At 42.1% G+C, this 15,511-nt stretch overlaps 1 protein-coding gene across 4 annotated transcripts in view; it reads right to left on the bottom strand.

Moving 5' to 3' along the window:
- Positions 1 to 11,427, bottom strand: part of LOC149815790 (pyridoxal kinase-like) — a 147,266-nt gene extending 135,839 nt beyond the window's left edge. For 2 of the 4 annotated variants that reach the window (XM_089989145.1, XM_089989146.1), the window contains exons 1-3: positions 11,244 to 11,427; positions 6,252 to 6,345; positions 5,993 to 6,097 (exon numbers count right to left, since the gene is read on the bottom strand). In XM_089989145.1, coding sequence (XP_089845271.1) covers positions 5,993 to 6,097; positions 6,252 to 6,345; positions 11,244 to 11,324 — 280 coding nt within the window. In that variant the 5' untranslated portion in view covers positions 11,325 to 11,427. Of the gene's footprint in view, positions 1 to 5,992; positions 6,098 to 6,192; positions 6,346 to 11,243 lie in introns of those variants that run through there. The other 2 variants (XM_089989143.1, XM_089989144.1) reach the window with 1 other exon arrangement.
- Between the last annotated feature and the right edge of the window lie 4,084 nt (positions 11,428 to 15,511).

Genomic DNA, 15,511 nt, shown 5'->3' with positions numbered 1-15,511 from the left:
GATCTTCCTTACATGACCTCAGAGTATCAGTTGACAGATTTTTTCACCAAGGCGCTCTGCTCTCCAAGATTCTAACTTTCTTCTCGGCAAACTCTCGGTCATTGAGCCCTAAGTTTGAGAGAGGGTGTTAAATTGTATCTCTATTTTTTGTATATATATATATATAGAAAGAGAGATACATATATATATATATATATATATGTATTATACATATATGTATATGTATCTATCATTATATATATATATATATTTCACATCATGTAACCCCCAAGGGTATTTCAGTATTTTCCTTTTTTTGTGCATATTCACATTAGTGAATATGTTTGTACATTTTTTCCCTTTTTTCTTTTTCCTTTTTCTTTCTCTTCTTTTCCTTTTTCCTTTTTTTCTTCTTTTCTTTTCTTTCTTGTTGACAGTCAACTCTTGGAGGGGGTCCAACACTAGACGTTGGACCCCTCCAACGGTTAGATTTCTAACCGTCCCCTCCAACGTCTAGTGGGAGCCCCTCCAAGGGTCCCTCTTTAGTATAAATATAGGGGTGAACCTGTAAAGACCCGTGGAAAAAAAAAATCGGTGTCGGACACGTGTCAGACACGTGCTCTGCACGTGTCAAGGTTGGTCCGTCGTTTCGGACCCAGATCCGAGCTGGACCCGGACCCGAGCCCAAACTCGGACCCGGCTTCTCGAATGATCGAGAAGCCTGTGACTTTTAAGTCACAGGCGTCTCGGGGGAGGGGCAAAACCCTCGCCCCTTCTCACTCCTCTGCTCTGCCTCCCTCGAGCTGTCGCCGGCGATCGGAGATGCCGACGAACGGCTTCGTCCGGCCGCCTCCTCTCTCAGTCCGGCGGGTCTCCCGACGACGCGAGCATCCCTCGGCCTCCCTGACAACCGGCCTTTCTCCCCCTTCGAGCTCCGGTGAGCCCCCGAATCCCCCTTTGCTGTCTCCCCTTCAGCCGCAGACACTCCGACAGCCCTTGAGCCTCGGCAGCGCCACCACCCTCCGTTCGGTGACCTCGGTCGACAGCAGCCGCCGACGATCGTCGCCACCCTCCCGTCTGTTGTAGACTGCGCCGGCCACCGACAACCTCTCAGTCACCGGTGATTCGCTGCCAGCGTCTCCAGCGACCTCGTGCACCGATGAATCGCCGCCGGCCACCACCCTTTCTTCCTCCCTGCGTCTTGCCGACCAGCCGCCAGGGACCCCGAGCATGCCATCAGCGCCCCTTCCACTCAGCTCCTCCCCCGGTCGCTGAGGTCTTCGGAGGTATAACCCTCCCCTCCTTCTCCTATGTGTTGGGTGGATCGACAGGGGGGCTGAGCCCCCTGTCATCACCGCTTGTTGGCGGGGGGCTAAACCCCTGCCACCCCCCCTTTTGTTATTGGTCGACAGAGGGCTGAGCCCCCTGTCGTTGGCTCTTCTTGGCAGGGGGTTCCGCCCCCTGTCATTCCTTTTTGCTGTTGAACGACAGGGGGGCTGAGCCCCTGTCGCCTCTTGTTTTGGCAGGGGGTTAACCCCCCTGCCTTTTTGTTCGGGGTCGACAGGGGGGCTGAGCCCCTGTCGCCTCTTGTCGGCAGGAGGTCACCCCCCTGCCTTTTGCAGTGGCTTAGCAGGGGGACTAAGCCCCCCCTGCTCTCTTTTTTTTTTGGTTCTCGGTAGGGGGAGGGGTCCCCCTGCCTTGATGTTGCTTCTCGGTAGGGGGCTTCGCCCCCTGTCTTCTTTTGTTTGCCGGTAGGGGGCTAGGCCCCCCTGCCTTCTGTTTGTTTCCCCTGCAGGGGGCGGAGCCCCCTGCACCTTTCTGTTGATCCTCGGCAGGGGGCTCTGTCCCCCTGCCTCTTGTATTGTGCTGGCAGGGGGCTCTGTCCCCCTGCCTCTTGCATTGTGCCGGCAGGGGGCGAGGCCCCCTGCCTCCTGCGTTGTGTCAGTAGGGGGCGAAGCCCCCCTGCTTTCTTGTTTTCGGGCAGGGGCTTGCCCCCTGCATCTCTGCGGTTCTCTGGCAAGGGACTCTGCCCCCTTGCCTTGTTGCTGCCGGCAGGAGGTTGCGCCCCTGTCTCGTGTTCTGACAGGGGGTGCTTCCCCCCCTGCCTTGTTGTGGCAGGTGTGGCAGGGAGCCTCCGCTCCCTCCCCTGCCATTCCTTGTGCCTGGCAGACAGGGAGCTCCTGCTCCCTGTCTCTGCTGCTGTTGCCAAGCAGGGTTGAGGCCTCTGTCTCTGGCACCCCTGTCTGCAGGATGCAGAGTTTCTGCATCTGCCTCCTGCAGGCAGGGAGGCCTTGCTGCCTTGTTGCTTGTTTCTATGTCGGCTTATGCTAATGTTATGAGATCTCCAGGTTGAACGGTGGATCCAGCTCGCCCTCTGTGGCTCGAGCTCTTGCTTGCCTACGCTGCATGCGTACGAGAACCCGCAACCCCTTAAGGTAGGGGATTCTTGCGTGAAAGGACAATGAACTGATAAATGCTAAAATAAGAAAGATAATTAAAAGAGGATGATATATGTATACGTATAATATATATACGTATGTCTTTACCTTCAAGGACGCGGTTTCGCGATCCTTGTCCTCTTTACTTTCTTGCACTTTCTTTTCTGTCGCCGCCGCGTTATATGTGCCTAGGCTTTTCATTTCTGTCTTTACATTTCCTGCCTTTTAACTCAAGGACGCGGTTTCGCGATCCTTGTCCTTTTTACTTTCCCGCACTTTACTTTCCTGTTGCCCCGCGCTTCGCGCCTTGGCATTTACTTATGTTTGCCTTATTCTCCAGGATGCCTGGTCCTCCTTTATGCTCATGCACTTTACCTTCTTGCATTTACTTGTTGCCCCGCGCTTTATGCGCCATGTGCTTTGCTCCTCGCGTTACCCTTCGTGCTTTACTTTCTTGTACTGTCGTGCTTGCTCTTGCAATTACCTTTTGTATGTATTCGTCTTTACCTGGTTGCTGCGCTTCGTGCATATGCTTTGTTCATGCATGTATCCTATCTCTGTCGCATGCTCCTTTTCTTGCTTGCGCTTATCGATCTATCGAAGTGCAACCCTATGCCTCGTGAGTCGTCCTTTACACTTGCGTAGTCAGTGTAGGATCTCCTACCTCACGAGTCGCTTGCGTAGTTGCCTGCTTATGCGTTACGATGATCGAGGTATGATCTCATACCTCGTGTGGAGCTTTAGCGTTCTGCCCTCGCGGTGCGGCTTCGCCCCCGAGGCTTGTCCCTCGTCGTACCTTAGTATTAGTATGTGCATGAGTTTGCCTCTTGTCAGCTTGCACTCTCTGAGTGCAACTTCGAGTGCGTAGTGTATATCGTCTCACTTGGCTTACAAGCCACGACACGCACTTATGCACTTCAGTTCTCAAAAGACATCATCTTAGGTGCGATCCTATTTTCAGGAATGTATAGCTTGTAAAGTGATAGCGGCCAGATCTCCCAAATCGGTGCATTCGGGATAGGTGTGTTACAACCTTAGTTCACCTATTCGATTTGACTCAGATAGCCTGGTTTAGAAGCCTATGTACGAGTAGGGGCGGGAATCCTAGCAAGGTACTTGCGCCATCACTAGATCGGCGTTACCTCACCTCTGATACAAGACCTAGTTTCTAGGCCTTTCTGGTTCAACCGAGATTGTAGTGCCTTCCTTTGTGAAGGTATTGTTGGATCTCTTACGAAGGATCCATGTTCCTCCTCTTGTAGTTGTACCCTTAAGTCACATACGATATGTTTGGGCTACGAGAGCAGAACGAGAGGTCTACAGTAACCTCTAAGCGTGTATTGACACATTAAGCTAATCCTGTTATGTTGTTTTCGCCTAATAGGCCGATTGCTCGCGATTGTCTAAAGGACCCGAGCACGATCAGTTGGAACTGGAATAAGTTCACTGTGGGTTTCTATAAAGTAGAAGCTTTGGGATTTCCTGCGAGAGATCCATACCCCTCTTATCGTGGTTGTACTTTTGAACAGGTACGTTGCGTACTACGATGAGTAGGATGAGAGGCCTATGTCTGCCTCGAACATGCAATGGCATGTGTTTGAGATCACAAGAGTGATGTTTCTACCCTCACTGAGGATTGACCCCCTTTTTATCGTGATTGTATATGTGAATAGTTACGATGCGTGCTGCTGTGAGTAAGATGTGAATTGTGTGCTTGTCTCGAACGCGCAATGGCGTGTATAACTCACCTAAATAATAATCATGCGCCTTCACAGGCAAGATGCTCGATTGGGTTGAAAGACCAGAGCATGAGAATGGGACGGCGGTTAAGAAACCCTCCGTCGCGCTCATTCGGAACGGTTCATCAAGAGAGAGGATGGATGGTACAAAACTCCGATGGACAGTCATATATGGCAATCTCGGGCAAAGATCCGACCTTCCCCAGTCATCGGAGGTTAGGGAAAATCCTTCGGGCCACTTCTGCAGAAGTACGGATGCGCATCCATTGGGCCTTTGTTTGCCTTTGGGGATTTACTCTCTTGGTCACAGACCGTCCCCTTAGGAAGCGGACTCAGTCAGTCATTCGGGGTATAATAAAATACATAGCATAATGGACCCCCGAATCGATCTCGGTTGTTTCTACGTTTTGCCTTGTGCGTACCCACAATGGCCTGCTCAGTAATGAGACAAGATATAACTTATACACATGATCTTGAGATATGCATATTCTGACGTGCATTGCTTGCTTGCTTGTTAGCTCGGTAGTTAGGTATGCTACTCGTTGAGCTAGGTACGCCTGTCGAGGCGTTACCCTTGTTGGTTAAACTGCTTACGCAGTTCTGTGCTTGGTGATAACTAGCTTCTCATACTAGTTGATTGCTTATCCTGTGTAGCTTACAAATTGCTTGTGATGCAATAGCTTGTGCCTCACGATTAATGTAGCTGCTGGCCGATAGGCTGAACCATATAATGGTACTTGTATTTATTTCGAATGTTGTTATGAATACTTGTCTTTTGCAATTGCTTTTGCTTGGCTGGTGGATAGAGTTAGTTACTCTTCACCCATTATATTTGTGAGATTGCTATAGTGGTCTGTTCAAGCACTCTGATTCTTCCTGCTCTTTTACGTAGTTGTCTGCTTTACTAGAGCTTTGCTTACTCCACAGCACATTTGGTTAGATCTGCTAGTCTTGCTTGTTTCTGCTTGGGCTAGCGTTTATCTTACTTATTGCAGCTTCTGCTCTTTCTTGTCCTTTGCACCCCTACTAGTCTGTTGTTTGACTGACCCATTTTCATGGGCAGGTGGTGAACAGGTTGAGACAGCTTGCGATGGCATGATGACGCGATGCACTCAAGGCAATGCCCTTTCCTGACGTTGTTGCGCTCCTGGGGATACTTTTGATAGATGCGGTATAAGGTTTTTTTGAAAGCATCTCTTTTGATTATAACTCTGCATTTCTAAAACTGTATTACCAAAATGTGGTTCTTCTTTAATTGCAATAAAATATCTATTTGAACTGCAAATCAGTTTGTAAGAGGGAAACTGCTTTTTGGTTGTAATGTGCCCAAGGTCTAGGGACTTGTTGTTTTGAACCTGATCTTCCGCTGAACTTCTGTTTTAAACTCTGATAAATGATTGATTTCAAAGCTTTCAACCTTTTTCATAAAAGGTTTCAAGTCCATGATTTTGGGGCGTTACAGAACCCCCTCATAAATGTATTCAATGCTTGGAGCATTGTTCTCCAATTGTTCAATAAAATTCTTTATATTTTGGCATTTGTGTTCTTCATTTGTACCTTGTGTACATTTTGTTCTAAGTGTTCTTGTGCCTTTGTGCACATATTCCTTCGTGGAGGTGGTGCTTGTTTTGCACATTATCTCTTTTGAGATATTTTCACAAAAATATCTGCAAACACATGCACGCACATGGCATGTAAATTCACGTGCACGCACATACGTACACTCTCACGAGAGCCTGGTGTTTTCCAAGAGAACTAATTTAGAAGAACTTAAAAACTAGACATTGGAATAAGACTGCCACTGATTTGGAAACCAAAAAAAAATACATTGCTGACCTGTTAATAAGTGGGTGTAAAATAGTAAATCATTTGCTGAGAGGCCCTCAATAATATCCCATAGTTGTTGGCCATTAAGTACTTGACCTCTAAATGTAGGGTATCCTGCACCACCTTGATTGATCAGATACCATCAAGCCTGAAAGCTCACTGCAGGATCTATTGTGAGCTTATACAGGAATATAGACATAAGTTCGCACCGTATATGAGGTCCATGAGTCCTGAGACTGTTTGAAGGAAGTTATATAGAGCAGCTTGCCTGTGTGGTTGGAGAACTGCACTGAATTGATTGGATCCACATCAAAGCCAAGAAGCTGAAGAGGAAAGACAGCTGACTTGTTCCCAACATAGCCCTGCAAATGATAGTGCACAAGCAGAACAATTTCCATGATTATAAGTATGAATGCTCACAATATTGAAAATATAATGCCAGATATTTGTAGGGCGACGACGCGATGATACATGATTAGTCTGTTGACTGTGCCAACTAGTCAGTTAATAACAAGTTGCAAGAATAGTGAAAAACACAAACATAAGTGCTACAAGAAGCAAGGTTTCTGCAATGGACCACAGAAAATCACACGTTTGCATGTGAGAAACATCTGAGCGGATCCAAATCAATTTTCAGAATCAATGGTTAAACATATCAGTCAACATGAGAACTACTTGTCTAATTTTATATGTATGCATGTGTATTTGTCTACTTCGTCCAGGTGGTTATGGGAACCACAATTTCCTGAATCAATAAGTCAAATACGTGTTTTAGATACCTGGAGCTTCTTGCATTCTTTAGTGCCCTTGGCATCCTATAATTGGCTCAAATTGAATAATATTTCCAATGTGCTAAACAGTTCTATAAAATAGAAAGCCATGGCAACACCATCAATACATTAGTCTTTTGTCCAAACTAAACTGGAATTGGTTTCAGAAAATCCACAACCTCCTGAGATCTCTAATAAAGTTAAAAGACCTCTAACAAAGTTAATTCCCTTTCATATAGTCAAAATTACCATGCCACAACTACAAAGCAAGCATTCCAATTATGTTTCCGTTGTCCAGCATAGGCAGAACTCGCAGTGGAGAAAGGGTAGGTGTCACTCGCAACGATGGTGTCACTTGCTGCTAGGCTACGCCCGCTGCTTTTCTATTCTAGGCAACACATGTGTAGGCTCGGCGGAACTCACTGCTCGCTGCTAGGGTAGGTTTGAATTGCTTTTGCTCTTCATTCCATCAAGCAGGACCTTTTAAGAAACAAGAAAAAAAGGCTCATTTTGAGTTGTAGAAATCTCTCATGAGCAACTACGATATTTGCAATTTCTTCCTCTTGACTACAGGTCATGTTTGTTCAGATCTTTCATCCATTTTATTCACAAAAGGCATACTATGACAAAGGTGATTCAAGTTGGTGGGATGGGCTTCCTCCTTGGACGAGCACTTTGGATATAGAATCAAGGGTCCTAGATGCATCATATCTTTCCATCCTATTAGCTAGTAGGTAGGACAGGCTCTCATCTGCATGTTCGATACAACTACCTGTACAACAGAGCGTTAGAAACAGCCCTATAGCCGCCCCGACATGACAATACATTGTCAATTGCGTAATATGTGAGAATATTCGATCTGAGGGGACCATCACAAAAATAGTCAGAAGGAGAAACATCAATTACTGTCCAGTGGAGCCTAGAGGAGGGTTACTTGAAGCCTACGATAAGCGTGCAAGCGAACCTATTCGATAGAGATGAATAGCCATACTTGGACACTTACATGAGTGCCGGTGTCGAAGTATATATATATATATATATATATATATATATATATATATATATATATATATATATATATATATGTGAGAAAGAGAGAAACAAAAAAGTAATTAAATAAAAAATAAAAGAACTATTTAAAAAAAGAGGGAGACATTTGTGGTTCTCTCTTGCCTGTATGTGGCACCGCACAATTTATTATATATAAAAATTGTGAAATAGAAACGAGATTTAGTTCTTAAATGGCACTAAGCGAGCATGACTGCAGTAACTTTGAGAGTCTTTTACCGGCCAGCTTGACACCTTCATCATCTAAAAAAGAGAGAGAGGGGGGTCTTTCTATATAGTAAGGAGCATGCCCACTCATTTTCATGGAGTTGGGACCCAATAAAATATATATATAAAAAAAAGGTTTAAACAAAGTTGACACAAAGTGTCTAACATCAGACAATGCATGTCTAAGACACTCAAAAGGGTCGAACACGCAACACCAAGTGTCCATTTTTTTGGACAATTCTATGTAAAAAATGAAGTGTCTAGGAATGTTGGCGTCAGTGTCCAAGTGTCAGGCACTGACTCGTTGGCACTCCAAAACTGTGAAGGTAATATAGCATAAAAGTATTTTTAAATTCTAAAAAATTCAAAACATGCATCTCATGGCCACTTGCATGGGTCAAAACATGTAATAAAACCATAGTTACATATACCGGCGATATTTTCAAAATATCACAATATTATCGTTGTAAATTTACCAAACGATAATATAGGCAAAATATCACCAATTTGATAATATCGTGATATTATCACAAGAATATCATGATATTCTTGCGATATTATCAATTAATTTTACTATTTTTATTTATTTTTAATATTTTTTCTTCTTTCTTTTATATTTTTACTTATTTCTTTTATTATTTATGTATTTTTTGTCTAAACAGATATTTTCTTATTTTTGTTGTTTTTTATATTTTCAAAGCCCTGAGATTTATCACCAAACCTATAACCGAGATATAGCTGATACCGATATTGGTGACTATGAATAAAACGGAAGTCTAACCATAAGTGAATACCAATAACAAGTTTGACATCCCTACTTTGAGAAAACAAGTTTCAGGAAACAGTACCAAGGATGTCAATGCCAGGTTTGACATGACATTAAGTTTTCAACATTTCTTTTAAATTGTTAAATTCTCCCATTATGACTTGATCAATTAATGTAATATCTTCTTTAGAAAGGATCAGTATTCCTCTTGTCAAAAAGAGTTTACTCCAAATTCTTAATTTTTCATTAATTTGAAAGGTGCATGTGCCTCAAACTGCTGAAAATCTGTCCATTTGAATTGCTTTAATGGATTTTTTTATTTTGTTCCTATATATATAGCAACAGTCGTGACCGCGCTAAAGGTCTGGGCCGAAAAAGAGCATTTAGCGGTGACCGACCGCTGCTAATTTTTTTGTTAACAAAAGAAAGATGTTCCACCGCTGATCTTACACAATCAAAAGTGGAAAAGCGTCTGATTTTCATCGGACACTTTGTGTGTTTGACGATACACTTCTCTCTCTCTCTCTCTCTCTCTCTCTCTCTCTCTCTCTCTCTCTCTCTCTCTCTCTCTCTCTCTATATATATATATATATATATATATATATATATATATATATATATGTGTGTGTGTGTGTGTGTGTATACTGAAACCAAATGCTCCTGATGCATAGAACAGAACTAGAATGGTAGCAACAAGAAAAGGAATTGAGATGCTCAAAATGGTTTAGTCCCATTGGATCACAAACTTTGCTGCTACGTTTTAGAGAAGCAAGAGGATGAAAATCAGAAGAAAGTGAAGCAGCAGTGACTAAATCAGAAGCACATAAAGTGAAAGATGCTTTTGATGAAATAGCTTTTTGCAGGTGCAAGTATGCAAGACAGTGTGCTGAACATAATGAAGTAATGATAAACCAATTAATTCCAAACATCACTCTGAAACAAATTAAGAAAAAAAAAAGGAACATTGCCACTAAAGTGATGAGTTCGAGTATTTCAAAAGGAAAGGTCAATATTTGAGTGTCAATCATTGTCTAGAAGTTAGATGATTAATTGTTACAAAAGGAATTGAGATTTGGGATGGGAAGAAACAACAAAGGTGATCACAAGCCTCTGCATGGATTTGGAGATAAAATCTGTTTTCACTAACTTCAGTATGAACTGTACAATGTTAGGATCCTGGTGGTTAACCATTCTAAGGGCTTTTAATGTATCAGTTAGGCACCTAACATTTGGTATAAAAGCAACCACCATGCCTCGAGTTTCATTCTCGGAAGGGGCAACCTAGGAAAAGTGCAATCAAGAGTCAAGACCAGAGTGAGAGCCCCCAAAGATGAAAAGGGTTAATTGGAGTCAAAACAAGATTAAGAGCTATCCTAGAATGGGCAATCGAGGATGTTGGCAGCGTGGTGAATTGTTAGGATTCTAGTGGTTTAAAGGCTTGACTTTACACACCTTAATCACCATAGGGCCTTTTACTATATTGATTAGGCTCCTAACACTGAACAAACAATGAATAATCCAATTTGGAAATTAAAAGTATCTTCTGAACGGATTTATGCCTATGTCCACATCCTACCTAGACCACAATCATGGATTTTTCATGTGTGTCAGTCATTGAAAGTGGATTTCATGGTAGAAAATTAGTGGAAAGATAAAAGTACAATTCACATTTCCTTCATAATGTGCCCATATAGTATATAATTATTGCTAGGGACCAAAACAAAAGGTGGAGAATAAAAAAAAAGGAGAAATCATTGCTAAGCACAACTCTCATAGAAAAAGACAACACTTTTTCTTTCTGTTTTAGAAGTATTCATTGTTATTGCTTACAATGATAATGTCAGGAGGAGGAAGCATCGTGTTTATTGTTCCATATCTCCGATAATAACAATCCCCCGAGCGCTCCAGGTGACATCCCAAGTTAAGGGGTGTTTATGAGTACCCGCGGTCGAAGCTGGGTGTTCTATCTGGTGGGCAAGGGGGACCTAGGGCTTTACATCATCGAATGCCATGAACAGGGCACGGATCAACTGATTGTACCTTCTGGTGAACAGAAAATCAACAGTCCCACCCCCCCACAGAATCAAAATCAAAATCACAACCAACAACGATATATCGTATCAACTACCAACAGAATCGGCCGGCGCCAGAAATCTATTGGAGCAAGGCAAGTCCTTTCGACGAGTTAAAAGAAACCAGCCCATCATCAAGACCATTTTCTTCCAACATACTTTCCATCAGATGCGGATCAAATAAGTAAACAACTACCGAGAGTGTCTCCACACATTCCTCAACATTCTCAAAAGAACCCCAAAAGATCTAAACAATAAAGAGGAGGAAAAAAAACTTCACATCCAACACTTCAGCATTGGAGAACTTGTAACAAAAGACAGAAAGGAAATAAAGAAAGAGCAGCCTGTGCTAATCTGAGAGAGAGAGAGAGAGAGACCTGGACGGTGTGAGATTGGATGCTGAGAACGCGGCCCGTTTCCGACGGGAGAGCTAGCGATAGGATCGGCGGCGGCGCCATACAGGTGGAGCTTCTTTCTCCTCTTGTTCCTGCTCGATATCCCAAACAGCGATGTTAGCTGTCGATCAAACAAATTGCGCACTTCCACAGAGAGAGAGAGAGAGAGAGAGAGAGAGAGAGACCGGAAATGGATGGCTGCTGTTGAAGTACCAACCAATACGTGAAGCCAACAAAGACGCGGAGCGTCGTGCTGTCCTGTCTCAGTTGAATGTTCAAAGAGTCAACCCTACCATACCATGTCAAGATTCCTTTTTCCTAAAAAGCTCTTTCCTGACATTTTCGTATCCCACTATGAAACTTGTTCAAAAAGTACCAGTAGGGGTATCAACAGGTACCGGACCCGACCGGTACCAAACCCTATAGGGTTCGAGTACGGTGATAAATAAGAAGACCCAATTAAGACTCGGGTCGGGTATAGTGTAAATTTTTATATCAGACCCGGACTCGACCTGAGTTCCGATTAAGACCCACAAATTTTCAATGAAAAAGTGATAAAAAATATTATTTTACCGAGTATGGCCCGAGTCTGGTTCATGTAGTTTTTATCGGGTTTGGGTATGGTTTCTCTTATAGTGAATCTAATTAGACCGGGATCCAAACCCGATTCTATACCCAAAAATCGGGGCTAGGTCTGGTTCCGTCTGTGTCTGAACCAAACCGTTGACACCCCTGAGTATCATACACAGAAGAAATTGAAAAAAAAATAAAAAATTCTGGAGTTCATTCCAAGATAAACTATGAAGCTCGCCCCAAATACTTAAAAAACCCATACCATATGGATTCAATTTCATATATATTTACATAAAATCATAATTTCTATTATACATTTGTAGATATGGATTACTCATATATTATAATACAATAGTAATAAATTATTTGTTATTCTTGAAAGTATGATTATAAGCTTATAAAAGATTGCTACTCAATAAAAAAAATATATCAATGAAACATGAGTGATGAACTTCAAAAGTACGAATATCTTTGTGTTATCATTATTTATAAAAGATTATGTATAATAAAACTCATTTTATTGCTTTTAACTTGAAATTATAAATTATTTTATAGGAAATGGTAGTCGGTCGTGGTTCCACTTGCTTGTTTGGGAGCACCATCAAAATTCTGGCAAATAATTATCAAATCCATTTTGAAGTTGTTTGGAACGATATATATGGATTTCATAGTTGCCTCTTTTGTAGCATCTTCCAAACCTATATGCAGATATGGTATTTACATTTTATTGCCTTTGTCATAAACCAAGCTAGTATGCATGGGTTATGCAAGAGTTGGAATATGGTAAACACAATGTTGAGCACCATTGAGTGAAAAATGCATTGGGTGTAGTAACAAGTGGTATACGTTGGACTATTATGTTATGCGATGGACAATGGTATCCTCAATAATATAACAGTGTGTAGTGCTACAAACATGAAACATTATTATGTAAAGTGTCAAGACAGTGGATCAGAGGATGGATGCCTTTGAAGATTTGGTTAAGTACCGCTCTAATCAGATAAGATATCTTACACGTAGCGTTTGATACGCACGAGGGTGCATGTGGGTTAGGGCTAATTGCTCTAGGAATCACATTATATGGTCTCCACCGTGTATGGTAACACAGGACTAGGTGAGTAAATACCTAAGCATCAATGAGTGATTTTGGTAGCATTGCTCACAATGACATATAGCTACTAATTGGCCGCAAGGCTGTGGTCGGCAACGACCTTTCCCTATCTATTGAGATACATGTGAGTCTCTTGGGTGACACTTTCAAGAGACACGGTGTTGTGGCCTTTATGGCACGACATTGTTGTTGAGCTCAGGTTGTTGGTTCTAAGGGGCATGAGTGTTTCCCCCTCTTCGGAACTCGTACGATAATTATTTTCATATATTCGTTGAAGAGTATTGTGACACTATGCATAGGGAAGATGCGCAAAGTCGTGGCTTGGGCTAGGTCGTTGCGCATAAAGTGGTGTGTGAGGCCAAACATTTGTTCAGGCAACTGTGCATGGGGTGGTGCATTGTGCCAATGATCAAATTGGCAAACGTAAAAGGGTTGGTGTGAGGCATAGGGCAGTTAGATTTGCCAGATTGGGTTGAATGGCATCACAGGCTCGCAATTTTTTTTTGCCTGTGACAACTGGCATCAAAGCATAATGATTCATGGTGACATTGTCAATGGCTGAGTGGAAGATGACACACCTACGAGGCAAGACAAGGTGTAGTGGCACATAAGTTGTGTGTTTAAAGTAGATGAATCCTAAGGGTCAACGAGACATTGAAGAGCACAATGTTTGTTTATATGAGTTCCAAGTATCAAAGCCACCAAAAAGAATGGTTTGTCCCATGCTGAGCATAGAGGTGAGTTGTTGGTAGGGTGGTATGAGAAATTTTGTCAATTGTAAACAAATGTGTCAGTTGTTGCTCAGTTGGCTAAGGGACGTAGGCAAGCTCGTATATGCCAGAGTTGGCACTACGAAACCCTGCTATAAGGAGCACTTGTGCGATTGATTCCTACAAGTTTGTATGTCAACTCGAATGTAGAGCGTGGCATTGCTTTATGCACGATGCAGAGAGTGCACCATTGGTTATTCAACTCGAAGGATTTGCACATTTGAGTAAGAGAGACTCATTCAGATTCGTATTTCCTTTCCCAAGTATTCGAGTGGGACGATAGACACATGAAGCATAATTGTTTACGAATAGGACTAATGAAGTTGTGGGTTCGCAGAGTGCCCACCTCTCGAGCAGGAAGCTCTTTGTTATGGGTCTGTTGTGTCTTGGAAATTCCTCCTTATTGATTATTTTGTGAGTGGTAAGAGGTCATCAGCCCCAGCTCATTAGTTTGGTTTCTATGAAAACATGTTTGTTGGTTCTGAAAGAGAGTTGCAACATGTTGGCTCTAGGAGAAAGTTGCAGATTTCACCTTATAGATGAATGGGAGGAATCATTGTGAGCACTACAAGCTCAACTTGCAAAGGGAGAACAACTTGTGAAAATGTAGTAGCAACAAGATCACTTGGTGGGCATAATAACCAAGTGGAGACAACGACAGAAGATACGGTGGTGGCAACAAACTAAAGTCCATTGGCTCGAGCATAGAGATACAAACAACCAATTCTTCTAAGCTTGCATCCTCTAGGTGAAGAAACAACCATCTCCCAGCTATGGTCATTAACGGCTCATGATGGGAGGGAGCTACATATTGCCCAAGGTCACTGATTTCTTCTCACGTATTTTCTCTACCCAAAATGATGATCTCTTTGACATGCAGGAAATGCACTTTAGGGCATGTTTGATGCCTTCTTCAGGATTGAATGGACATAACGAACAAAATTGATAAAACACTTGTTCTGTCTGTTTTGTAACAACTGTACCAACTTCAACGTTTGTTTGGAGTGTTTATGGAGGTTGTTTCCTCATGTATATTGTTTGATTTATGTTGTGTGGACAATTTGAACACACATGGATGATGAGTTGGATAACTTTGTTTTGGATGGTACGACCCGATCCGACCACCAATATCCATGTTTTAACATATTTATTATAGATTTTAACCCCAAATATGGATTTCAAATTAGATCCAAATACTAAAACAATATAAAACTTGTGCAAATACCATTTTTTGATATCGTGATGTTATAATTGTATCATATTGGATTCAATTATGAATGTTTGACGAAATTCGTGGATTTTTGTATTGAATATGGATCTCGAATTAGAGTCAAATACCAAAATAATATAAAACTTGTGTAAAAATAAATACGCAACCATTTTTTTGATATCCCAATGTTATAATTGATATCATATTGGATCCAATTATAAATGTTTGTTGAAAACCATGGATTTTTTCCATGAATATGGATTTGAAATTGGATCCAAATACTAAAACAATATAAAACTTTGTGTAAAAATAAATATGCAACCATTTTTTTGATATCCCAATGTTATAAATGGTATTATATTGGATCCAATTATGAATGTGATGAAAGTGTTTCCCGCTTTTGCTAAATCCATCTAGTGATATCGTCTACAAAAAAATGCAAAAAAAAAAAACTGACACAAGAGATGGATCGAAGAATGGCACATTGTGAAACATGTATTTGTATAACAATAATGATATAAGACGGATCGTGAAAATCTACCAAGAGTATTGCAAATATCAACCATGCCCCCCAACAAACATGACA

Source organism: Nuphar pumila, chromosome 15 (assembly GCF_984573655.1).
Source record: "Nuphar pumila chromosome 15, dmNupPumi1.hap1.1, whole genome shotgun sequence".
In the NCBI taxonomy this organism is placed as follows: Eukaryota; Viridiplantae; Streptophyta; class Magnoliopsida; order Nymphaeales; family Nymphaeaceae; genus Nuphar; species Nuphar pumila.
Note: the sequence above shows the minus strand (reverse complement) of the source record. Positions and strands in the feature narration are given on the sequence as shown.